Raw genomic sequence first — 24,683 nt, forward strand, 5'->3', positions numbered from 1 at the left:
CAGATTTGCCTGCATGAAGGAAGAAGAGTAATTGTTACATAACTTTATGCAGGAAATGATTTACCTTACACTTGGACTGAGTACTACAATTAGAAGGCAGGCAGTGAAATGCAAGAAGGTCCATAATGTGCACCGTGGCTTTCCTAATAGTGCGACTCTACGTATACCTACTTGAAAGGGAGATTCACTGAACTTGTTGTAGGGGCTTATCTCTGAGCAGACCCCTGACAGACAAGCTAAAGATGAATCAAGCTCTAGATTGTGCTTTCTCCGCCCACTAAGCCAAACATATCCATGAATTACATACTGGTAGGTGTTTGCCAGTCTCCATAGTTTTGAAGAAAAAAACAAGAGGTTACTAAGCCCCAGCTTCAGTTATGCCTGCCTGCTCTAAATTCTCAGTTGTGATGATACAATCCCCCTACCTCTCCTGTGTTTTATCAGAAATGAGTCCCTTTTGTATTACATACTGCATTGGCTTCCTAAGGTTGAAATAACAACTTTTCTTACTCCTTTATTACCATACTTCCAGCCTGGAGCTGCCTCACATTTTAGTTCTACTCCTTTCCCCACCCAGTGGTGTCTGCTTGCTCAGGCTGGCTCACCGTCCTATGAATGGATCAGACAGAAATAAAGGTAGGACTTTGAGCTGAATTGCCTTTGGCTGGCGTTTACAGGGAGGGCATCTTGCAAAGCTGGATATCTCTGATGACGTGTCCCAGCAGTACTAAGTCTAACAAGGCTGTCTCTCCTCTCTGTCCCATGCATACACACCCTGATGAAGAAAGAGAGATCTGTTTGCACAACTAGAGTAGCTTGGCTGAGAGAAACACACCCACATTTGAGTGGGTTAACAACATCATGATGGAAATGCAACACAGCCTTGGGAGAGTTTAGTGTGCAGTTCAAAGCAGACCTTCCTTGTACTCTGCCCTGGCGATCCATAGCAAGTGTAACATTTTAAAAGAAGTTAAGGTATAGGCATAGCTGTCAACATTTCCCTTTTTTAAGGGAATTTCCCTTATTCCGAATAGGATTTCTCACAAGAAAAGGGAAAAGTTGACAGCTATGTGTACAGGGTGTGTGTACAATTATTTCCAAAACTAGGATCTTTTAACCAAAGTTAGCATGAGCTTTCTCTAGTCATTGATATACTTGCATGTAGTCTATTTGTATTTGTTATTCCTACTAGGAATATTTTAACATGAAAACTGTTTAAGATAGAAGAAATTTGAGAGCCTTCCAGCTTTGGGATCTTTCCAGACTTATATGTATTTACTTTGCCACTTGTAGAGTTGCTTACTCCTGGTGGCAAAGGATCTAGAAGCTGCTGCTGAAATACTCTCCCTGGGTGTGCCCAAATTATTTATAATGCTCTGTTGAATACTGCTGCTGCTAACTTGTTCAATCCTGTGCTGTTGGAATGCTATTATACTTGTAGAAGCTTAGTGTTTGTGCCCCCTGAGTCCATCCATTCCACACAGAATGCCAGGTAGCAATCCTACGACTTGCAGAAAGGTAAGGTACACAAAACAGATGCTCCAGCTTTGGATTTCTACCTAAACTGGCTAAACTACTAGATTCTTACTGTGTGCATACTGACTTCCAGGGGCTGAAGCAATGTGGAATTTCCCACTCACTAGAGACACACACCAAGACTGAAAGAAAGAAAGAAAATAATGTCTAAAAACCAAACTAGTCTAGAAGCTCAATGTAAAGGACTGATTACATTGGGTTTTGCCAAGCCTAAATATTTTGAATATCAAAAATGTTTGGTCATGTTGCACAGCAGCAGAAACATCCCTTTAAACTTTGCTGAAGTTATACAGCTCACAACTATTTCAGCAGTCATATACAAAGCCAAACAACGCCACTGAAGTTGATGGCAATTGTGAGCAGGCAAGATGAGTCAACTACAAGGATGATCCATTGATGCAATTGCCCTTCAGGTTCCTGGACATGCAAATTTATACAATGAAAACACCCATTCGCTAGTTCTGTATGATAGGCATCTCTTTGTATCATACCAAAATGCACATGGGGGGAATTTGAAAAATAATTGACCTACTTTAAGTACTTGAAAAAGTTTTTTGAAAGTTTGTTATCAGCAGGTGGCTAGTGTAAAATTACATGATTTGGAATTTTGTCATATTTTACCTGATTCATCTAAGACCAAAGGAAATGATTGGTTTGTTGTTGTTGTTTAGTCGTGTCTGACTCTTCGTGACCCCATGGACCAGAGCACACCAGGCACTCCTGTCTTCCACTGCCTCCCGCAGTTTGGTCAAACTCATGTTAGTAGCTTCGAGAACACTGTCCAACCATCTTGTCCTCTGTTGTCCCCTTCTCCTTGTGCCCTCAATCTTTCCCAACAACAGGGTCTTTTCCAGGGAGCTAGCTTTCCTCTTCTCATCAGGTGGCCAAAGTATTGGAGCCTCAGCTTCAGGATCTGTCCTTCCAGTGAGCACCCATGGCTGATTTCCTTAAGAAAGGATAGGTTTGATCTTCTTGTAGTCCATGGGACTCTCAAGAATCTCCTCCAGCACCATAAAAATGGTTAAAAATGTTAATTGACCCAAGAGCTCAGCTGTCCACTTAACAGCTATTATTTCTTAAGCACCTTAAAAACACAGGATGCTATAAAATGTGAGATGTGTTTAGCATAAAAAACCTAAGCAGAGCAAATTGAAAATAGAAAAGCAATTTGAAATTCTAAATGCAATTATTTCTGGGAAATAAATCCCATTGAATATAGCCAGATTACTTATGTAGAAACACAGATAGGACTGCACTGCCATTGTGTAAAGTCCAATTATATCATACTCAGAACACACCCACTAAATCAGGTTACTTAAGTCCATTGATTTCAGTGGATCTACTCTGAGCATAACTAATGTTGGCTGTCTCTCAGTGGTTTTATTCGCAGTGCCTACTCAGAAGCCTTACTGAATTCAATGGGGCTAACTCTTGGGTGAGTGAGGTTAAGATTGCACTCTTAGTTTACAATGCATGTCAGCTCAGACATAAGCCACATAGATTTCAATGGGACTTTCTTCCAGTTAAGTTAGTAAAGGTCTGAAGCTTGACTCTCAATCTAAACATAATGGCAAATTTGGCTGTCTCAACTCTTATGCTGTTAGGCATAAACAATATGACACACCTGCAGCAGACCGCTCTCCCAGAGCTCCACTTATGGTCGATTGTGGCACAGGTCTTTGGGATAGTGGTGGAAATGCTAATGTATAAAGGATGGAATGTTTTGAAATAGTTTTTCAGAAACTATTGGGCTTGGTTCTGCCACTTTACTGCCCTGCCCTTTCAAACATTGACATATAAAATGCATTACATTATTATAATGACAATATTATATTATAAACCAGGGAACAAAAGAGGAAACACAGACAACATGGGAGTGCAAATGATCCAGACACTGGTATGTATTTCCCATATAAATAACTACAAAATGTTTGTATTTTATTTATCAACAAATTCTATTTGAACAAACTCCTCCTCATTGCTGGGGGGGAAAAGTTGTCCAGGTAATATAGCTACACTATTCCTTGCAACAGTAAAAAGATGAAGTCAAAAAGCAGGAGAGGAAGGCAGAGAATAAAGCTATTCCTTTTCAGTCCAGCACCGCAGCCCTAACCACGTCTACTCAAAAGCAAGTCCTACTGAATTCAGTGGGCTTGATCCCATGTAAATGGGGGTTAGGACTGCAGCCTAAGCCTCAAGAGAGTTCTATAGTACTTCTGAGTAAACATGCTAGGGTTATACGTAAAAATATATAATAAAAATGGTAATACAAAAATATAATATGCGCTTATTCTCATTAGAAAAAATTCCCAACAGTAAAGCATATACAAAGGCAATGCAGATGTACACACTTCAGAACTTCCCATCGTAATCAACTTGCTCGCTTGAGTTCCCCGCTCCCCCGCCCACTTCTAAGCAATTCTTATGCAAAAGCCTCTTTCGTACAGTCCCGGAAACACTTGGTTCCTTGCTAGCTTTCAAATCCGGGTCGCTCATTAAATGCGGCCAGTCAGAATCAAACACGAACGAGGTCTCCCTGCCACACTCAAACACGCATGCGCAGCGCGAGGCGGGCGTATCTCTCGAATGCCACGTTCCAAAGAAGAGAGGAGAAAGTAGGCGGGGAGGGGAGGGAATTTCGTTGAGGTCAACCAATCAGAAACGGCTGGTCCGAGTTTCTAAGAGCGGCCGCGTTATCCAATCCCAGTCACCGGAGAGGTCGGTACGGCCAATCAATGCCCGCGGAGCGAAGGAAACTCTCGCGGCTGTTCGGAAGTGGGGAAGGAAAAGCGACGCGACCTTTAAAGCTGACCAATCCAGGACCGGAGGGCGGCTTTAGGCTCCACGCCAGTTCAATGGGAGCTGAAGCGTAGGAGAGCGGAAGCAGCCAATGGGCGATAGACGCAGCGGGGAGAGGGCGGGTTTATAAAGCGGGAGGCGGGCGCGGAGTGTTCTCTTTTGCGGCGCCTCTTCGTGGTCCGGTCTGTTCGCCTGGGATCCTGCCGTCATTGTCAGCGCCGCCATGAAGACCGCTCTGCTCTTCTCTCCGCTCCTCTGCCTGCTCTTCCTGGGACGGGCCTGCCTGGCCGGCGACGCAGATATCGAGGAGGACGAGGGCGTCCTGGTGCTCAAGGCGGCCAACTTCGAGCGGGCGTTGGAGCAGCACCCGAACATCCTGGTGGAGTTCTGTGAGTGGAGGGGCGCGGGGGGGGGAGCGCGGATGAGGGTGGAGAGGGAAGGCCGGCCGGGTGGGAGGGGAAACTGAGGTTGGGGTCCCCCTGTTTGGTTTAGGGGAGGGATGGGGAACAGGCTTTTTCACGTTAGCGGGTCGTCCCCCCCGCCATTAGGAAAACAACCCCTGCCTATTCTGACGTTACACAGTTCACGTGAGAAGGGGACTTGCGAGAGCTGGCGTGCGCTGGCTGCGGTAACGTCTTTTACCAGCCCAAAGAGGGGCCTGTAGGCGTTTGCTCGTCTTTTGCTGTTGGCGTGTCCCGGATGCATGGAATAGGCCGGTGCTACTGTTGCTATATATTTTCAGCCTTGAAGATAGGGGTATAGATAGATGCTGACGAGTTGGCTATGGGACACTGGTAGGACCTGATGGCAGGAGAGCACAGGGGTCCGCTGGATTTTTTAAGAGTGCAAAGTGCGTCTGAAATGCACCTCTTTGAAGTATTGGAGAAAGCATTGTGCCAGGTTATGTCTGTTGGTGGCATTGCAATAGCACCAGGAGTACTGTTGGAAGGGGCGTGCCAGTAAAGTTAAGAGGCTTCACTGGAGTCTTGGAAGACTCCCAAAGTTGGATGTGCTGTGCTGGTTGCAGGTTGTTGCTGACGGCAGTGCAGGACAAGAAACCTTGAACTATGCACTGGGGAGAGATTTACATCAAGTGAGCAACAGTATTGAGGATTGAGCCTGTCTTTCTTTTCTCGATATTCTAGACTTCCTCGTTGCCTTGCCTACTCATTGCATTTCCACTGCAGAGACTGCTTGTAAAGTAATAGATGAAGAGGGGGAAACTTCATGTTAGGATTTTGTGACAGGAAAGGTGCTGGTTATAGTATTACAGGGCAGTCAAAGGTGAAGCTTTCCTTGCCATAATTTTCACTCCCACCCGTCACTTGGATGCTATCTGCATGGAATGTTTTGTTGTTGTGGGTGCATTCCTGTGGATAGAAAGTATCAGTGTTGGAGGGTTGCACAGTAATTGCTTTGATACTAAGTACTTCCCTTTTTCAGATGCACCCTGGTGTGGTCACTGTAAAGCTCTGGCCCCAGAGTATGTGAAGGCGGCAGCAAAATTGAAATCTGACAACTCAGAAATCCGGCTGGCCAAGGTGGATGCAACAGAAGAATCAGAGCTTGCCCAACAGTTTGGTGTTCGAGGCTACCCTACTATCAAATTCTTCAAGAATGGCGATAAATCATCCCCTAAAGAATACACAGGTGAGACTATGGTAATGGTTAAAAAGTCTGGAACATGTGAATTGAGGTGGGGGGGAAACCAAACCTGGAACATAAAGCAAAAGTGACACAAGAGGATACTTCTTGGTTTTGATGCCTAAACTGTTGGCTTTCACTTCATGTTGTTCAGATATAGTTCTCTGCCTCCTTTAAGCTGTTTGTTCATGTTGTATGTATATTTCACCAGTTTAAAAGGTGTCTGCTAAATAGTCCCACAAAAAAATGTTTTTTCGTAGAGGACTTGCAACTTTGTCCTTGCATGTAATTATTTTAGTCACTAGAAAGACAAGGATAATCTTTTAAATAGGAATAAGGTACTGTGGTTTCACATTTCTAGCTTAGAACTCCTGACACAAATTAAGGACAAGTTGGCGTTTCTTTTTAATAGTTGCCCTTAGGATATATCTGCTCCCTGCTTTGTATATGATGGAATCAAATGCAAAATTGCAGCTCTTGGAGTAATTTGCTGCATGTAATACCCTCCCTCACCATTGTTTATTCCTTACAGCCCAATTCTGTGTATATCTATTCAGTAGTAAGCTCCATGGAGGTCAGTGAGGCTTGCTGCCAAGAAGAGGTAGATAGGGCTACAGCCAAAGGCAATAAATCTATTAAGCAGTGACTATTTCAGTGTCTGTATTCTGAACAGCATTCTAGCCTTGAAGGAGAAGTCTGTGACTCAAGGCACTGAGCTCATGCTACTGCTCAGTCATAGCCATTCATTCACTAGAGGCTATTTCAGCCTCTTTCCTACATATAAAATGGATGTCCTATTTTTTGAAGTTGTATTAAAACTAAATGAGAGTTCATCAGATATTTCATATTCCCAGTTTTGTGTAACTGAGACAAGCATGCACCTGTAGTTGCGTTTAAAAACACAAAAGCATAGGCACTAGCATGTCATAAATGATAAAAATAGTAACAATTTTTCTTCCACGTGTTACTTGTTGGAAAATGGGGTTGAGGTGGAAGTCCGGCAGTATCTGTAGGACATGCGGATGAGTAAAGCTGCTTTATAACATTACCTGCACTCTCCTCCCTGTTGTCCCTCAGCAAGAAACCTCTGATCCATCCAGCCTTCTGCTCTCTGGACTTGATAATCTTGCCTATATTCATCACTCTTGGCAAAATTATTCTGAGCACAGAAATACCCTTCTTGCAGTCCTATGTTGCTTTTGAGTCCTCCCTGATTTAGCTTCAAAGCTCTCAGTAGCTTTGACCCTCTTGCCTCACTGCTGGCACATCCTCCCACATCTCTTTCCCTGTCTCTTTTGCTTGGCCAGCTCCTCCATGCTTGTGACTTGAACTGCCTCCCAAAACCCTTCCTACATAACCATTTGCAAAATCACTTTTCCACGAAGCTTTTGACAGACCCCTACTCCTAATGCACCATTGCAACTAAGCCTTTAATACATGTAACTGAAATGTAATTTCCCCCATGTTTACCCCATCCCTCTTTCCCTACTTTCCTTTGTTTGCCAGCTTTATCTGTTTCTAAATGGTAAGAGCCTTGGGGCAGGGACATGTCCTTCATCTGAATGCTTTTGTTGAGATTCTTGCCTTACAGGGGATCAGATTAGATAAAACCCAGGGTCACTCTCAACTCTACAATTTATGATTCTGTGAGTTGTGCCATATACGTGGATGATATAAGTGCTAGACAAACTTCTTTTATCACCAAAGCTACTGGCAGACAGCTGATCAGCATGCCTGATCATTCTGAATGGTTGGTTATGCTGATTGTAACATACCGTATTTTTTGCACCATAACACTCACTTTTTTCCTCCTAGAAAGTAAGGGGAAATGTCTGTGCGTGTTACGGAGGGAATGCCTATGGGTGGCATGCCTACGGATTTTCCTCCTCTAAAAACTACGTGCGTGTTATGGTTGGGTGCGTGTTATAGAGCGAAAAATACGGTACTTTTCCCTAACCCAGATATCATAATGGAAGGCCTGTGGCTTAAGGTAAAAGAGTTATTAAAACTCCTAGTCATATTAAAAAAGAAAAATCACACAGGTTAAAAAAATAAACAATATTTAAGTTTTTAAAAGGTAGTGGTGGCTGATGGAAGGTTCAGAAGTGGGGTTGGGGTGGGCCACAGTGATGTAAGAAGCCTGTTCCTTAGACATTGCTGCTGATTCTCTCCCAAGATTCCATGGTGACAGTTGGGAAGAATCCCTCCACGCTTAGGAGCCTGCCACCTAGAAATAGGCACAAAAATCTCATTTAGGAAGCTGAATGGTCTTCAGCTATTAACTTTTTGTGCTGGTGGCTGGTGAAATACTGCATTGGGAGGGCAACACTACAGAATGGCCAGTCCCCCATCCTTAGATCCCATTGTAGAAGATGAGCTTCCAGTTGTAGGGGAAAAAGTGCTTTCAGTTATAGGGGAAGATGAGCTTTCAGCTTTAGGGGAAGATGAGCTTTCAGTTGTAGGGGAAGATGAGCTTCCAGTTATAGGGGAAGAAGTGCTTTCTGTTGTATGGGAAGAAGAGCTTGCAGCAGCCACAGAAGCCACATGTAGGATAAGTTTTCCCACAGGTATGACTGTCCTGCCTCTGATTTTGGCTTTCTTGAAAGGCAGCCTGTGCAGCCACTTTGAGTGCTGGTAGAGTTAGTTATTACCTTTTGCATATAAAAAAATAGGTTTATTTTATTTATTAAATTTCCAAAGTACCCTTCATCCAAGGATCGCAGTGCAGTTTACAATATCAGAACATAAAAATACATTGCATGGTAACAAAACAAAAAGCAATGACCCACCCCCAGGTTGCTGTATCAATAGATGCATTAAATGTTACAGGCTTGGTTATATGATTTCTTTCTCGTGTGGTAAAAGTAGCTGTAATAAGCAATCCCATACATCTTGAACTGAATTCTTTGGGCATCATTTTCGACTTGGTGGGTGGGTGTATAGCTTGGTCCAGCAGAGTTTTGAGAGCTGCCTGGAGAATATGGGGTACACGGCCCTTCTGTTTCTCACACTGCTTGGCCATGTCCAAGTAAGGAAAGCAGGGCTCTGTCCTCAGTACCAGCTTCACCTAACCTGGCTAGCCAAGCCAAAACACATATTTGTCAGGATCTAGCCCCTCCCCTTCAGTGCAATCCTCTGCATGTTTTTAGACATCCCATTGTATTCAGTGGGGTTTACTCCCAGGTAAGTGTCCATAGGATGGTGGTCTTATCTCACAGCTTGCACTGTCGGAGATCATGAGCGATCACTTGCTCCCCCTGTCCTGCTGCAAACTTTGGGAGTGAAGGAGGCAAGGCAGTGGAAGGTGGAGGTGGTGGCTGTTCCTAACTCCCCCCTTCAAAGCTTACAGCTGGGGTATGTCTCTTTCCTATTGTTTCATCAATAAAGCGCAATAAAACTGGAACAGTTTCTGCACCACCACCCTCAAGCTCCAGGGCTGCAGCTCCGCTTGTCACCCCTGCAGTGTGGGTGATGGTCACAGTGAGCAGGCATCTACCCTCCTGCCTATAGGAAACTTTCTGTTTGCAGGTATAGGGAAGGGCAATTCGTATTATTTACATTTGGGGAATTTTGAAGTGGAGATTGGCATAGTAACAGCTTGCATTGTATATAATCAGTGCAAGATGTGCTTAAAGCAGATTCTAAAGGCAGCTAATTTTGGGTGGAGCCTCCCAAGAGTTAGAAATACAGATCTAATTTTTAACAGCGTTGAAAAACCTATTTGTTGCTTTTAAGCTTTGGTACTGTGGTAGAAAATCTTGCTTCCTGTATTTTTTTCTTCACTCAACCGTTTTGTGGTATTCTTCAGCATGAAAATGCTTGCATCTTGCAGAACGTTTTGCATCAGTGATATTATAATGTGGCCCAAGCTCTAAATATACATGAGCCAATGTGGTGATAGAAACAGCATGCTCTTAAATGTTACTATGAAATATTTTTTGCACTAAGTAAAGCAGCTTTGTGCTCAATAGCACCTTCTGGTGGCAACTTTGTCTTGGAAGGCAAAGGGGTAAGGGAAGATGGTGGTTTATCTCCCTAGAAAGGTGAACAGAAACTCTTTGCCCTCTGAACCAGGAAATAATGGGAGTTTCCACTTGGAGTGATTAGATCAAGTGCTCCAACTTAAACGTGAGAGAGATTCTGATGTGTCTTTCCCCCCCCCCCCATTGCAGCTGGCAGGGAAGCAGATGACATTGTCAATTGGTTGAAGAAACGCACAGGCCCAGCAGCCACTGCCCTGGCAGATGTAGCTGCTGCTGAGAAACTGGTGGAATCCAGTGAAGTTGCTGTGATCGGGTTCTTCAAGGTAGAGTGCTTCACTTGGTTACTGTTGTTTTTAGCTGACCTCCCTTGGAGGCCTTTATCTGGGAAGAGATTACACCAGGGTTCGCTAACCTGTTTGGGTCCATGGGCAGTCTAACACAAAGTTCCCTGGGTGACCTGAGCCTAGACAGTCCTTAACCTAACCTACCTCCCATTGGGGAGGAGGAGAACCATGTATGGCACATTCAGCTCTTAGGGGGAAGGTGGGATAAAAATAGAATAAATAAACTTGCAAACCAGAGAAACTTGTGGGCATCGCACACCACAACCTGTTCAATTGGTTACAGTAGAATCAATCGCGCCCAATTTCAGTGGGGAGGGGAATTTGTGGACACAGGGAAATTACATCTAGAGTATGATGCCAATTTCTTTTTCCCATCTTGGCTCTTTGTTGTTCTTGCATCACTGAGTAAGCAACATGCATCAAATCAAGGCATGGTGTGGAGTATTTAAAACTTAAAATCTTCCTTCTTTCTGTTAGGATGCAGAATCTGATGCTGCCAAGCAGTTCTTGTTGGCAGCAGAGTCCATTGATGACATTCCTTTTGGGATCTCTTCCAACAGCGATGTCTTTGCCAAATACCAGCTCAGCAAAGATGGAGTTGCCCTTTTTAAGAAGGTGAGCGGTGCAAAATATTCCCATTATGTGCTACGTCTGGCTGGCTGCACTCTGCTTCCCCAATATGTTTCTATTCCACATCCACCCACACTGTTACTGTATTTGTAGAAAGTTCACACAGGTCCAAATAGTGCTCTAAAAACTTGATTTGAAGGAGGAAATTGGAAATCACTTGAATTTTTTCTCATCAGCTTCCCCCTCCCTCCTGGAAGTGTTCTTATATCCTAAGAGTGCATGGGCTTTAGCCTGTAAAACCCAGTTGCTTCCTCAAAGGGTACTTCTAGTATCACAACTGAAGTGGTAGTGTGAAGAGGAACTGATGCCAGGCTTTTGTTTTCAAGGTCAGTATAGATGATTAAGGCAAGAGAATCTTAATGATTGGCAGCAAGACTCGTTGCCACTTAAATTGCAATTCTCTGGAACAAAACCAGTCTTTCCATTGCTGAGCTTGTTGGTGGAAACCAAGCACACTGGATGGATTGTGAAAGCAGAACAGGAAGAAGCAGTCTGAGTAGCTTATTCAGCAAGTTAACCTTGTTAATATAATAGCTAGGTCTGTTCAGATGTTAGAGAACCAGAATGGAGGAGGTAATTTGGGGGGGACGGGACTTCCAAACAGGGACACTTGTGGGGGAAAAACACCCCTGCTTTGTGTTGCAAGCCACAAGAGCAAGATCTTGACTCATGCCATTGTCAGTATTTAGGTTGCCAAAGTGGTTTGTCAAAAGGTATGGGGCCCTCAGCGGAGCAACCATTAAGGGAGGAAATCTCAGACTCCAGAATCCTCCAGAACTTAGTTGCGGGCATTGACTTTTGATAGTGGGAATGAGCGCCATTACAAAGTGGATGGAGTGTCCATACCCTTCTCTCCACCTGAGAAGAGTAGAGCAACGCATGCGCTCTCCTGCTGTAAAGGCATCTATAGCCTGTAGATCACACCCTGACTGCCTCTTGAAGGTCAATTCTCCCTGCTTCAAACAGGCTTTTCCACCTTCAAGTGTTTGGCATGTTAAGCTGAATACTTGCTTTTCGAAACCTTTCCATCTGTTAAGGGGGTGGGGAAGTTGTGTTTGGCCAGCACTTTTATTAAAGGATAGGAGGTAAATTTCTGATTGGCCAGCTCTTCTATCTAAAGGGGGTACTTTTCTGAGTGGCTTAGAACTTTCCTCACCCTTATTCTCCGTTTCTTGCTCCTCAGTCTCGGAGCTGTTGAGACTTCAACCAGCCAAAGTAAAAACAAATCCCTTTTAGTTGCCAAAAGGACACTTGCCCAAGCTTCTGAACTCTTCAGGTGCACACCGGTCAAATGCTTGAATTTTTACATGGTTAACTCTTTGGTGCTGCCATTTTATTTTATTTTTTTATTTTTTTATTTTTTTGCTTCCAACCAAAATGAAACAAACTTTCAGCAGATGCTTTATTTGAATCTGTTCCTACCACATTTGCACATGGCCCCATAGAGCTTGAGTGTTATGAAGTGACCTCACTGATGCCTGGGAATATTGTTTGGAATGAGACGAAACCGTGTAAGCAGTTACAGAATTGGACAGGACGTGAAATGCCCCTGCAGCTGTTAAGCGGTGAAGCACTGGGAGGAATTCTATGTAGCGCTAAGCAGATAGCTCTGTCAGCACAATAATTTCTGCTTGCCTGATGGAATGACCTGCCTCTCTTTCCCTGCTGATAGTTATATACCCTCCCTCCCCACATGTTGTTCTGGGGATCGTTCACACACAAACACAGAGTAAAGCCCTGTTGTGTTCGCAAAGTCTTTGTATGGTCTTCCGCTAGCAGGCCTCTAAACATTGGGGCTGGTGGGAGTGGCACTCAGAATCTTCTGGACTGTGGCAAGACTGCTTTTGGAATCTTGAGGTATCTCTAAGTTGGCTAGTTTCTGCTAAGATTACAGGGCTGGTAATCTTACAGGGCTGGTAAAAGCAGAGCTGGTAGGTTCTAAATCAGGCCCTCCAAATGTTTTGAGACTACAATTCCCATCATCCCGGACCACTGGTTGTGCTAGCTAGGGATCATGAGAGTTGTAGGCCAAAAACATCTGGAAGGCCAACTTTGAGGAAGCCTGTTCTAAATGCATCTCACTGGAGGTGCATGAAGGCCAGGAACCGGTTTATTATAAGTCTTATGTAGCACCCATAAATAAGCAGAGGTTTTATTGGCAGAACCGTAGAACATCTAGTCCCTGGTAAGGCTGCACATTTTAAAGTTTTGTTTCTTTGTGAACGCTGACTTGTGCCTCCTTCCCAGGTGCATTCTAATGAACTGTTCTTCAGGGATAGGTTGTATTAAAAACTGGCATTTTATAGAACACTTCTGAATGTGCCAACAGCATTTTTTGTTAACCTGCCAATGTGAAGGCAGGTAGCTCTTACTATATATATATGGTGTCTGAGGGAATACTGGCTTACCTAAGGCTCCCTATTGAGTTCATGGCTAAGGTGAGATTTGAACACAGCACTACAACTACCCAACTTTGCTTTTTGTTTCTTTGTCTTTTGCATAAGCTTCATGTTGTCTTGAAGTAGATTTCTTTGTATAACTTTCCTGGAAAGTTACTCAAACAGTGACCTATGTGTGCGTCCCCCAGAGTTGTGTCGCTAGGGAGCCCAGCCAATGGGATCACTGCTTTCCCTTGCATGTCTTCTTGGTGGATAACCTTGATTCTCCTATGTCTGTTACTCCCTGCCCCTTTCCAGGGTGCCAGGAAAGATTTTGAGAACCTGGACAGTAATAGGTGTTGCTCTGCAGCAAAATTATTCCTGGCAGAGGAATGGTAGCGTGCTTCCTGACTTCTGTTCCTGCTTGGCTAACAATAGCCCTGCAGGGATGTGTTGTCCTCTGAGTAAACTGCTATATATTTACTGGTTCCATGTTGTGTGCTGCTGCCTAGGACACTACCTCCTTTTCAGTGGTTCTGTTGATCAGATAAATATATCTGCTTCCAGCAAACCTGCACAACCTGTTGCCTGCCAGGAAATGAGCAACCTGCTTCTGTGACTTTTGAGAGTATTTAAAATACTGTAGAATATTGATGAAACCCCTTTTGAGGTAGTGGGTATATAGCAAGAATCTGGCAATCCACTTAGTCCCAAACTCCTTTCTAGTCACTGCTCTGTTTACTCCTATGGAGCCTTGAATCCTAGCTTGTTAGTAAGATGAGAGCTTTGGCAGAGATTCTACCCTGGATTTTAACTTGAGAAATTCTGTGCCTTGCTTGCAGTGTGAAATGTGCTCCGTAGTTTGTGTCAAGACTTGTCAGTGGGAGCCCTACAGATATAACACTCAGGATTGTGTATTCTGTACTTGTAAAAATTGGAGAAATAATGGATAGAAAGCAAGCTGGACTCCATGTTTGCCTTTTTTACATAAATCTGAATAATAGCCTGGTTGTGGCAGAAGATAAATGTTAGGCCCTAAGGTCCCATTCCTCAAAATATTGACCTGTTTTACATGTAATACTAGTCCAAACTATGGCATGGCATGTGGGCTACTGGAGAGAGCCGTTTTGCTTCTCTGCTCCTCCTGCATTTGCTGTGAGCTAAGTTGTGATTTGGCTCAGTGTTGTGTTTGAACCAGAGTTTGTGGTTCACACACAAGAATCCAAGCCCAGGTTTGGATAACATGTGAGCTTGAACCAGTCTCTGGTTTACAGCAGTGCAGTGGCGGAAGGACTGGAGGAGGAGCAGCAAAATGGCCACAATCTCATCCCTGGTAGACAGGTGTGTTCAAGCCATAGCTTGGCTTAGGATTGAATGTGAACTGAGCCATTCTCGGTTTTGCTGTGCCAGCCTTTAGTCCTACATACTTGCACACATTTTTTCATAGACATAAGGGTTAGAAGCCTAAACCACCACCGACGTTTTCAGGAAACCAAATGATTTACTCCATACCAAATTCTGCATGCCTGTAGAATTGTGGCAGACACTCAGTCTGCCCATAACCTGCGTTTTGGTGGTAAGTAGGCTGATGACCCAACTGTAACTCTTGATTGATCTCAACCGTAAGTCGGCTTGATTTATTCTCACGAGTCCCTTTGTGCTTGTTTCCAGTTTGATGAAGGACGTAACAACTATGAAGGGGAGATAACAAAAGAGAATCTGTTGAACTTCATCAAATCAAACCAGCTGCCCTTGGTGATTGAATTCACTGAACAGGTATGGAAGTGGCTCTCTAGCAAGGCAGGGTTGGTTGGTTGGTTGGTTGGTTGGCTGGCTGACTGGGTGACCTAAGCCACACCTTGATCTGTGTCTACCAATCAGGAGTGGAGAATTCTAACCATATAAATTATACCAAGTAGAATGAACTGTAAATGAGGGAGGGGGGAGTTTGCATAATCTTGGCAACCGGTAACACTCTTGGCCCTAGCATGCATCTATTTGTTCTTCCACAGACGGCACCCAAAATCTTTGGAGGAGAGATCAAGACCCACATCCTGTTGTTCCTGCCCAAGAGTGTTACAGACTACCAGGGAAAACTGGATAACTTCAAAAAAGCAGCAGAGAGCTTCAAAGGGAAGGTGAGGACCAGGAAGTGACGTATTAAAAATCCTTTCTTTGCTCCCTAGGCTTCCCAGGTGGTGAACACTGGCACTTACAGTGGTACCTCTGGTTGCGAACGGGATCCGTTCCGGAGCCCCGTTTGCAACATGAGCAGAATGCAACCCGCGTCTGCGCGGGCCGCGATTCGCCGCTTATGCGCATGCGCGCAACGTCATTTTGAGCGTCTGCGCATGCGCAAGCGGTGAAACCCGGAAGTAACCTTTTCTGGTGCTTCCAGGTCGCCGTGGGATGCAACTTGAAAAGATTTAACCTTTAGCAAACATAACAAGGGGTATGACTGTACAGTTCTAATATTGCGGCTCCTCAGGGAGGACATGGATTAGGATCATAGGAGTTTCAGAATATAGATAAGCAACATGAAAAGTAGCACAAGCTGCTTCGGCATAGACTGCTCCTGAATAGCCCCAGCAATCAGGTGACAACTCTAGAAAGAAGTCTTTGAATGGAATAAGCTTGGTCAATGGTTGTACTGAAACACCCTGGGGAGACTTGAGGAGTGTTCAGGGGAGCCCTGGGGGGCGGGGAACCATCCTTTCATTTACTTGCAAGCTCATATCTTCCTGCATTATCTCTCTCTTTTATTCTGAGGAACATTCAGGGGAGATGGCAGGGACAGAATGGGGCGTGTGAAGCAAAGGGGCAGAATGGGGGAGTCCCCACTGACTGGAGCCCTGTAATGGAACCCCGGTGTAAGTGACTCCCCAGGGAAGCTGCAGAAAGATTGTGGTTGGTTAAGGGAGCCATGGAATCAGAAAGGTTGAAAACCACTGAGCTAAGTATTTGACAACTATTAAGCGGACAAGAACTTGCTTTAGGCTTATAGTTGGGCATGAAATTAGGGTGGCAGGAGAAAGAATAGTTACTTAAGGAAGACATAAATAGCTAGTTTCTTGCCTGTGCCATGCACTTGTCTAATGCCTCAATTCCACTGTTGTTCTTCCTTTCTCCTCCGCCAAGATCTTGTTCATCTTCATAGACAGTGACCACGGCGATAACCAGAGGATCTTGGAGTTCTTTGGCCTCAAGAAAGAGGAGTGCCCTGCCATCCGCCTCATTACCCTGGAGGAGGAAATGACCAAGTACAAGCCGGATTCAGAAGAGCTGACTCCAGAAAACATCAGGGACTTCTGCAATAAGTTCTTGGAGGGCAAAGTTAAGGTAATTCTTTTTTCCCTTCCTTTTTTTGTATTTTGTTCTTGAGACAGGCATCCATGTGAGGTGATCCCCGCAGCACGAATCACACGAAACCTGAGAACAGTCACGTGGCACAAAGTCTTTCAAGCTGGCTTTGCAGCACGTCCAGCAGCCCAGTATTTAGACTTCATGCTGAGAAGCCCAAAGGGCAAAGCCAGTGGGGCACAGTGCCAGTATGGAAATAGCCTTTAAATGCTGATAAAGTGAGCTTGACAAGTCTGGGAGCTGCTCATAGAACTGCATCACCAGCTCTTAAGAACTACCTCTGCCTTAATGGCTGCATGGCCTTGTCCTCACGTGGCACGAGCGCTTGGGAGGCTTCCATCTTAATCTGGAGACGAAAGCAGCTGTACAGAGCCAGCTACTGCTTTTGTTCTGCCCCACACCTGAATTTTGCAGGGCTCTTTCTTGGCTCTGCCTATTTCATTTACTTTCCTTGCCTCCCATTATTCCTTTTCCTGTTCAGTGAAGTTGCGACCTTCATCTTAATTACTCAGTCGACTGGACAAGTACACCTTTAAAGAAAATCAGCAGGTCCTTTGAAAAACTGGAAGGGATTATTAAACGAGGCTAAAAGTTCAGGATGACCTTTCTAATTGGGAAAGCTGAGTTGATGATAGGGAAGAAAAAGTATTGTGATACCTGACTTGATGGACATTCTTGAATAGGATACAGGACTATGGTAGATCTATTTTGGAACACATAGACAGTAAGGTGTTGCATGACATAAAAGGTAAAATACATTCTAGGTTGTATTAATACATATTCATGTTGTATTGCTCTTTTAGTCAGCCTGTTAACATATGAGTGCGAGCATGTGGTCAACGAAGCCCCTGCCACTTGGCTGTAAAGGCTGAGTGTTACATATCTATATGCTTCCCCCGTATCAGACTCTGTAGATAGGAAGCTGGTGCATTTCTGGAGAAGGAAAGGCTAGAACTCTGTTCTGCTCTGTAGCGTTCTGCTAGATTGGGAGTATATGGTCATTGAATCACCTTCACACTAAAGGTGGTACTGTCCCATAGGTGGTGTAACATATGCCTCCTTTTTAATGTGTAGCATAGCCAGCATTCCTCACTTCTCAAAAGACACTTGAAGTTATTTAAAACTACAGGGATGGTTTGTGTGCTGGAAAGCAGATAGGAATAGAAACATTCCGAAGACCTCTAAGCTCAGAGAAGGTTATGTTCAGCATTGGTCTGTTTGAAGACCCCTCACATTCATGAGATACAGTATGCATGGTCTTCAAGCAAAAGTAGATCTACGGTTGAACAGTTTTGAGTTGGGAGTTTCAAAGCAGTTGATAGATGAAAGATGTAGCCTAGGGGAAGCTGTAGGGGATTTTTCAGAAGGGCTTCAAGACAAATTGAATGTTAAGCATGTTGGAAGGGTAGAACACTTCATAGAACCCTCTGTTTGCATGCGGAATGTCCCAGCTTAGATCCCTGGTACCTCCAGGTAGGTCTGGGAGAGGTAGTCTGAAACCCTGGAGATCAGGGAGCTGAATGGACCAATGATCTGACTTCTGTACAAGACAGCTGGCTCTGTACCTTGGAACACAATTTTGACACAATGGTCTTAATAGGTCACTTTCATTTTTAAAATGCTCTGGAAAACATCCTAGACCTCCTCTAGGGCTGGGTGATATATTGTCCAAAACTGATAAATCCGTATTGTGATATCAGTTTCATAATTTTTGACCTGGCAATATATTGTGAATCGTGTGTGTGTGTGTGTGTGTGTGTGTGTACATGCGCTATGCAAACATAATCCTGCATGAAAAACCATGAAGCCCTCCAATGCCTGTACATAGCTCCATCTTTATTTTAGACATTGTGTTTAGCTGGTGATGTTGAAAACCAGATATCGCCCAGCCCTAACTCCCTCTTGTAAAAAATATTGGAACTAATCTGACTCTTGCAGCCATCTCCTCTTGCTTGCTGTACATATATCTTGCTATGCATTTCTTTTGTTCTTTAACTGAAGCAGAGTGGGCTCTGTCTGCTCAGCATGCCTATGCCAGCTCCCTGTAAACACGCATCCTTCATGCAGCAGCTCATGAAGGACATGGCTGGGTCATTGTGTGGGGTGGGGGTTGACTTTGAAGGAGGAAGTCTATATTAATCTGACTTTTTATAGCCTCTGGCTTTTGTCAGTTGCTCTGCCCTGTCTTGGAACAGTGGGTGGGAGGGTTTCCTGTTGGCGCATTCCATGCTGTTGCTTTCATGTGGGTTCCTTTTTGCTTGTCTGTTTCAGCCCCATCTGATGAGCCAAGATGTTTCTGATGACTGGGACAAACAACCTGTCAAAGTTCTGGTTGGGAAAAACTTTGAAGAAGTGGCCTTTGATGAGAATAAGAACGTGTTTGTGGAATTCTGTAAGTATTTCGGTAGCTGAGCCCACATGCACTCGCACCTCGGCGCATCCTGTCTTGAGTTGCACAGGTTCGGCTAGCGAAGAATGTTTCTTAGGTGGCAGGAAGTGGAACTGAGGAGGGAGTGGTTCTTGTTGAACAGATGCTAATCTGGGTTTTGTCCCCTTTCTGACTTGCAGATGCCCCCTGGTGTGGCCACTGCAAGCAGCTGGCTCCCATCTGGGATAAACTAGGCGAGACGTACAAAGACCATGAAAACATCATCATTGCCAAAATGGACTCCACAGCCAATGAAGTGGAGGCCGTGAAAGTCCACAGCTTCCCTACCCTCAAGTTTTTCCCCGCAGGCCCTGGCAGAACGGTGAGGAGACCGGTGGTCGGTCTGTGTAGGTGGCTGCCCCGGGGTGTTTCTCTTTCCCCTCCCAGGGTGTGCCTTGGTTTGAGTTGCTGAGGGTGGGTTCACAGGGGGTTCTTGCTATTGTAGAGGGGAGGATTGCTTCATAGAGGATGGTGCTCATGTACGGGCTATTCTCTCCTCGCAGCGATCATGGGAATCTAGTGGCTGGCTGCTCTTCTTCGACTCATATGGGTGAAGGTGAATTTTCCAATCCCTTTTTTTTTGCTTAGCTGTTCAGAAAGTGATTCTTCAGCCCCCAGTTCCCAGCTTTGCCTTTCGACTGCTGACACACCTTCCTCCTTTGCTTTTGCAGGTTGTAGACTACAACGGCGAGAGAACGCTGGAAGGTTTTAAGAAGTTCCTGGAAAGCGGCGGAAAGGATGGTGGTGTAGATGAAGATGTGAGTATCTAAACCCAGGCCCTGTTGGGCACTGGCCTGTGTAGCTGTTTTAGGGCAGGGTTCAGATGCGATCCCCGAGGAAGGGAAGTTTTGTCCTGCAAAGCTGCTTCGGGCTTACTGTGACAGCCGAGAATGCTGGTTCCTTAGCAACTTGTAAATAAAGCACAGCTGGTAATACCCAGAATGAACTGGGGTGGTGGGGAAGGGTGTTCCTGAATACCTGCCATTCCATGCGGACTAACCAGGCCACACAAACAGGCAGTCAGCCTGTGAGAGCCCCACCATTCCCAGATCAACTGCAAATGTTCAAGAAACATGACTTTTTTTTACATTCTTCCCAGCGTTGACCCTACTATCTGTAGTTCTCGAGAGATGACCCTACACTGAATTGGCTCTTTCTCCAGCACCCAGCACCAGGTGCGAGTGTCCTCTTGCTTGAGTCAAGTAGTCGCTGCTGCCAGCATGTGTAACAATTTTTGCTTGTTCTGTTGCTGTGCTAGCAATGCTACTGGCTCTTTGCAGCACTGCTAGGCTTATCTGGGTGCTGCTGCCCAGCAGGAGTAGCAGCTGAACATAGAGGGGGTAAAGCTCATAGCCCAAGTTAGAATTGCTGTGCATTCAGGGCTGTCGTTCCTCCATTTCCGTTGGATACAGGGAGCAACTGGTGACCCAGCCTTTGCACCTCTGCATGTTCCCGGACCCTGTATGGTGGGTTCTGTGTGATTTAAAGCTCTGTAGACTACACTTCTAGACCTACAGTTATCAAGGGTGCCAGCTGTTTGGTACAGTGACCATGAGCAATGCATACACAGAAACTATATCCTGATTTGATTCCTTTGTCCCTGTTTTGAGCTTAAGCCTTTGCACCAGGCTTTGTGATTTAAGAGTGAACTGGCTTTGATATTCAGCATCTTGGTGATAGACACTATGATTAGCTATCACTTATATGGTTTTCAGGCACAGACCTGGCACTAACATGTAGCTGAGACCTAGCAGAGTAGAGCTGGCTGGCCCCATTTTGCTTCAGCTTGTTTCTTTATCATCTCTGTACACTTTGGAAATTTGGATTTGTATTCAGTTTGGTTGTTTGTCAGGTTCCAACACCTTGAAGACAGATAGCTTTTGAACCTGTGTTCTATAAGATGTCACCAGTGGAAGTTTGGGTATAAAAACAAAAGAGTACTGAGTAAAAGAATTGGCCAAAAATGGCCATTAAATCTTCTTGGATTGTAGCAGGTCCTTGAATCTGGGTTTCATGGAAACAGATTTTGAATTGAAGAATGTGATTGAATTGGAGGCAAACAAATTCTGTCCTTCCTGTGAATGGTATTCCAGTCCCTCATGGCTGATTTTTGGAGGTGCTGTGTTGGCTGTTGGCTGGCCCTGTGTATTTCTTGCAAGTGCTTTTGCATTTTCTCCTTCGGAGAAGAATAGTGTGCTAGCAGGGTTTTCATAGTTGCTAGCTCAACAGCACAGTGTGTACTCCATTCAAAAAGCATTGGTACCAGATGCTGAGAACAGGATAATGCTAAACATCTGTCTGTTATTCAGCATAGGCTGTTGTTGAAGATAACAGCCTATATTCTTTGCTTCTTGTCAGTATGCTGGTAGCCAGTCTATATTCCTTAAGGCAATGCAGTGGAATGGTATGGTGCAGGAATATCCAAGAGGTCGATTGTGATCTACTGGTAGATCCCCGGGAGGTTTTGGTAGATTGTGGTCGATCACTAGGTCCCTTTCCTTAGCGCTGGTAAAATAGAATTTGGCCACATCCTGCCCTCCATTGTTGCATGATCTGCAGAATGGAAGATGGAGTTTACTCAGTGAGGCTGTTTCCTCAGCGATCTGTTGGTGAGCTCAACAACTATTACCTGAACCCCCCAAAAGGGGGTAGATCACTGCCAGTTTTTCATTCTGTGAGTCTCTTGGGAGTTGGCCACCTCTGGTATAGTGTATATGAAATCATTGGCTGAGGGTATGCAAATCACTGAGGATTTTGCAAGCCACTGAAAGTCAACACTTCTGAAGAAAGAACAGAACATTGGTGGGTTTTAGATCACAAATCTAAGGAACAGCCAATTGGATTTGCAGTATAGAGTACTGCATCAGTCATTCGGACTGAATCGCCACTTGTTTTGCTTATTACTGTGAATAGAGCATTTCCCTGATAATGAAGCTGAATGTGATCTGTCAGGATCATCTCCTATGATTATACCTATTCTGGAGCTACTACTAATATTTGCTTAGAAAGTTCAAAGACAGATACTGGAACAGCTGCCTTAATCGCAGCTTCACTTTATCTGTTATTTTTGGTGTGTTTGTGTGTAAAAGTGAGATCAGATTTTACTTTAACAGTACAGTGGTACCTCAGGTTAAGTACTTAATTCATTCCAGAGGTCCATACTTAACCTGAAACTGTTCTTAACCTGAAGCATCACTTTAGCTAATGGGGCCTCCTCCTCCTGCTGGAGCACAATTTCTGTTCTCATCCTGAAGCAAAGTTCTTAACTTGAAGCACTATTTCTGGGTTAGCGGAGTCTGTAACCTGAAGCATATGTAACCCGAGGTACCACTGTTACATGGTTGTGTTAATGAAGTTTTAATTCTAAAGTAAGTTTCTTAGAGGTCTTTTGTGCACTTCTTGGTTGAGCAAAACGTTAAAATCACCAACTTGGTTTTCAAATGTGATGGCATTCATCTGATTCAGAATGCTATATAAATGGAGAATGTGCTAAAGCTGGTACAGCAGGTTTTTTTATCCATTCAAATAATTTTGAGATGTATAGGGCAAGCAGAAAGCCAACAGACCTGGTGTTGACCCCATTGTCTTACAAGTTCCTTCTGCCTGGTATATGGAAACTTGTAGGTTGTTTCCATTTTTATTTTATTTTGCCTTGAGTGACTTGATGGAATGCATGGACTTTCCTTGGCCTGCACATCTTGGGAGGCAGGACTCTGTCTGCCAGAGGAGCAAAGTTCTGAGCATAGAGGCAGTTACATGAGTTTCTCATGCTATTAAGGGCAACGACAGCTGCGCTGGCAGGACCTAACTGTGTGTTGGCCTCCTTGGCACTGGCTGTGAGAGAAGCTGCCGCTGACCAAGCTTTTGCTTCTTCATTTAAACAGGATCTGGAAGATCTAGAGGATGCTGAAGAGCCAGATGCAGAAGAAGACGACGATGACGCAAACACTGTAAAAGATGAACTGTAAAGACAAGTCCAATCTGCATATCCCCAGACACTACACTGTGGCTGCCACTTCATGCAGTTAAGCAAGTCCAGAACCAACTTGAACCAGAAGGCAGATGCTGTCTGAGAGTACAGGGAATGGTCTAAAGTAACCCTTCATCCTAACTTGTCTGTCAACTGATTCCTCTACTTAATTTTTATTATTATTATTTTCAGTTTGGAAGAGGGATCTGCCTAGGTAGCCAGCCCTGCTGGGTCTTCTCTTTCACCCCTCCTTTACACACTGTGATGTACATTTTCTTTTCCTAGAGTGTTCTGTGATCTGGGTAGAAGCAGATTGAAACGGCAACGTGTCCCATTGCCTAACTCACTTTGGAGCCTCACCAGTAATGCCGCCTTAAAACTTACACTTGTCCAAATGTCATAAGCTGCTGTTGGCCCAGCAGGGTCTTGGATACTGTCTCGGCTGTTTTTCAATTACTATTTCTTTTTTTGGGCTGCTCCGGTGTGGAGGAACCTACTGGGCTGACCACGGTGGTGGCAGTGGAAAGGGAAATGAGCAGGTCCTCTTAACTCATTGCATGGTCTTGCTTCCCTTTTATGCTGAGCAGTATATGTATCTCTCTCTTCCAAAGATTAGGATGGCATAAAGACTGTCCTTGAGGGGGAAAGGACCCAATTACTCCTGAGGCAAAACCTTAACTGGTGTTGCCCCCTTGCCCCCTGAACAAACAATACGACTTGCTCTTTACGCATTTGCTTTGTGAATGGGTCTCCCAGGCATTTACAGAGCTGTTTGGGAAGGGGCCTACCAGAATGAAAAAAAAAGGACACTCAATAACTAGGTTTTTTTTGTGGGGGTACTTGAGAGCCAAGGAGTGATGGGAGGACAAGAATGTATGTTGACAGAATTGGAATTAGTTTGGAGCGTCTATGATGCTAAAAGGAATGGAACTCATTGGCCAAATAAAAGTTGATTTTAATACTATATTGTGTATCTGGCTGTTTTGTTTGAACTCTGGTTTAGAGGAGGGAGAAAGGTTGTTTTCTGCTGCTCCAGAGAAGCGGACACGGAGCAATGGATCCAAACTACAAGAAAGAAGATTCCACCTAAACATTAGGAAGAACTTCCTGACAGTAAGAGCTGTTCGACAGTGGAATTTGCTGCCAAGGAGTGTGGTGGAGTCTCCTTCTTTGGAGGTCTTTAAGCAGAGGCTTGACAACCATATGTCAGGAGTGCTCTGATGTTTGTTTCCTGCTTGGCAGGGGGTTGGACTCGATGGCCCTTGTGGTCTCTTCCAACTCTATGATTCTATGAGAACTCTTTTCTCATCTAGGCCAGGAAGGATGAAAGTGGATTTAAGGTTTTTTCTGTTGCTGAAACTTGCTTGCATGATAAATATTCCCCCCTCCTGGGGGAAACTTATGTCCAGCCTTTTGCATGTTCTTACTATATAATTCAAACCTGTTTTGCACAAATGCACATTTGAACAAAGTAACTTAATTTGTGCAAAGTATTGCTTTAGGTTTTCAGTATCTGAAGAACAGTATGTTCCATGGGAAGCGAACATGGTACTCTCCAGAGGTATACTATCACTTTCATCTTTGGCTATTTTGACTTCAGCTTATGAAAGT

At 44.5% G+C, this 24,683-nt stretch overlaps 1 protein-coding gene across 2 annotated transcripts; it reads left to right on the plus strand.

Annotated features, from left to right (window-relative positions):
• Positions 1–537: 537 nt before the first annotated feature.
• P4HB (prolyl 4-hydroxylase subunit beta) lies at positions 538–24,036 on the plus strand. 2 transcript variants are annotated; one of them, XR_014508719.1, is made up of 12 exons: positions 4,280–4,724; positions 5,779–5,985; positions 10,152–10,285; positions 10,784–10,921; positions 14,986–15,090; positions 15,327–15,452; positions 16,453–16,653; positions 18,946–19,066; positions 19,243–19,424; positions 19,774–19,860; positions 20,202–20,277; positions 22,987–24,036. XR_014508719.1 is itself a non-coding variant. In XM_083430200.1 (11 exons), exons 1-11 carry the CDS (start codon positions 4,559–4,561, stop codon positions 23,068–23,070), a joined length of 1,551 nt encoding a protein of 516 aa, XP_083286326.1. In that variant the 5' UTR covers positions 538–4,558; the 3' UTR covers positions 23,071–24,036. The 2 variants fall into 2 exon arrangements, 1 of the variants encoding a protein (XP_083286326.1); XM_083430200.1 differs by lacking the exon at positions 20,202–20,277 and having other exon boundaries at positions 538–4,724.
• Positions 24,037–24,683: the final 647 nt, after the last annotated feature.

Source organism: Podarcis tiliguerta, assembly GCF_965153285.1.
Source record: "Podarcis tiliguerta genome assembly, chromosome: 2".
NCBI classification, from domain to species: Eukaryota; Metazoa; Chordata; class Lepidosauria; order Squamata; family Lacertidae; genus Podarcis; species Podarcis tiliguerta.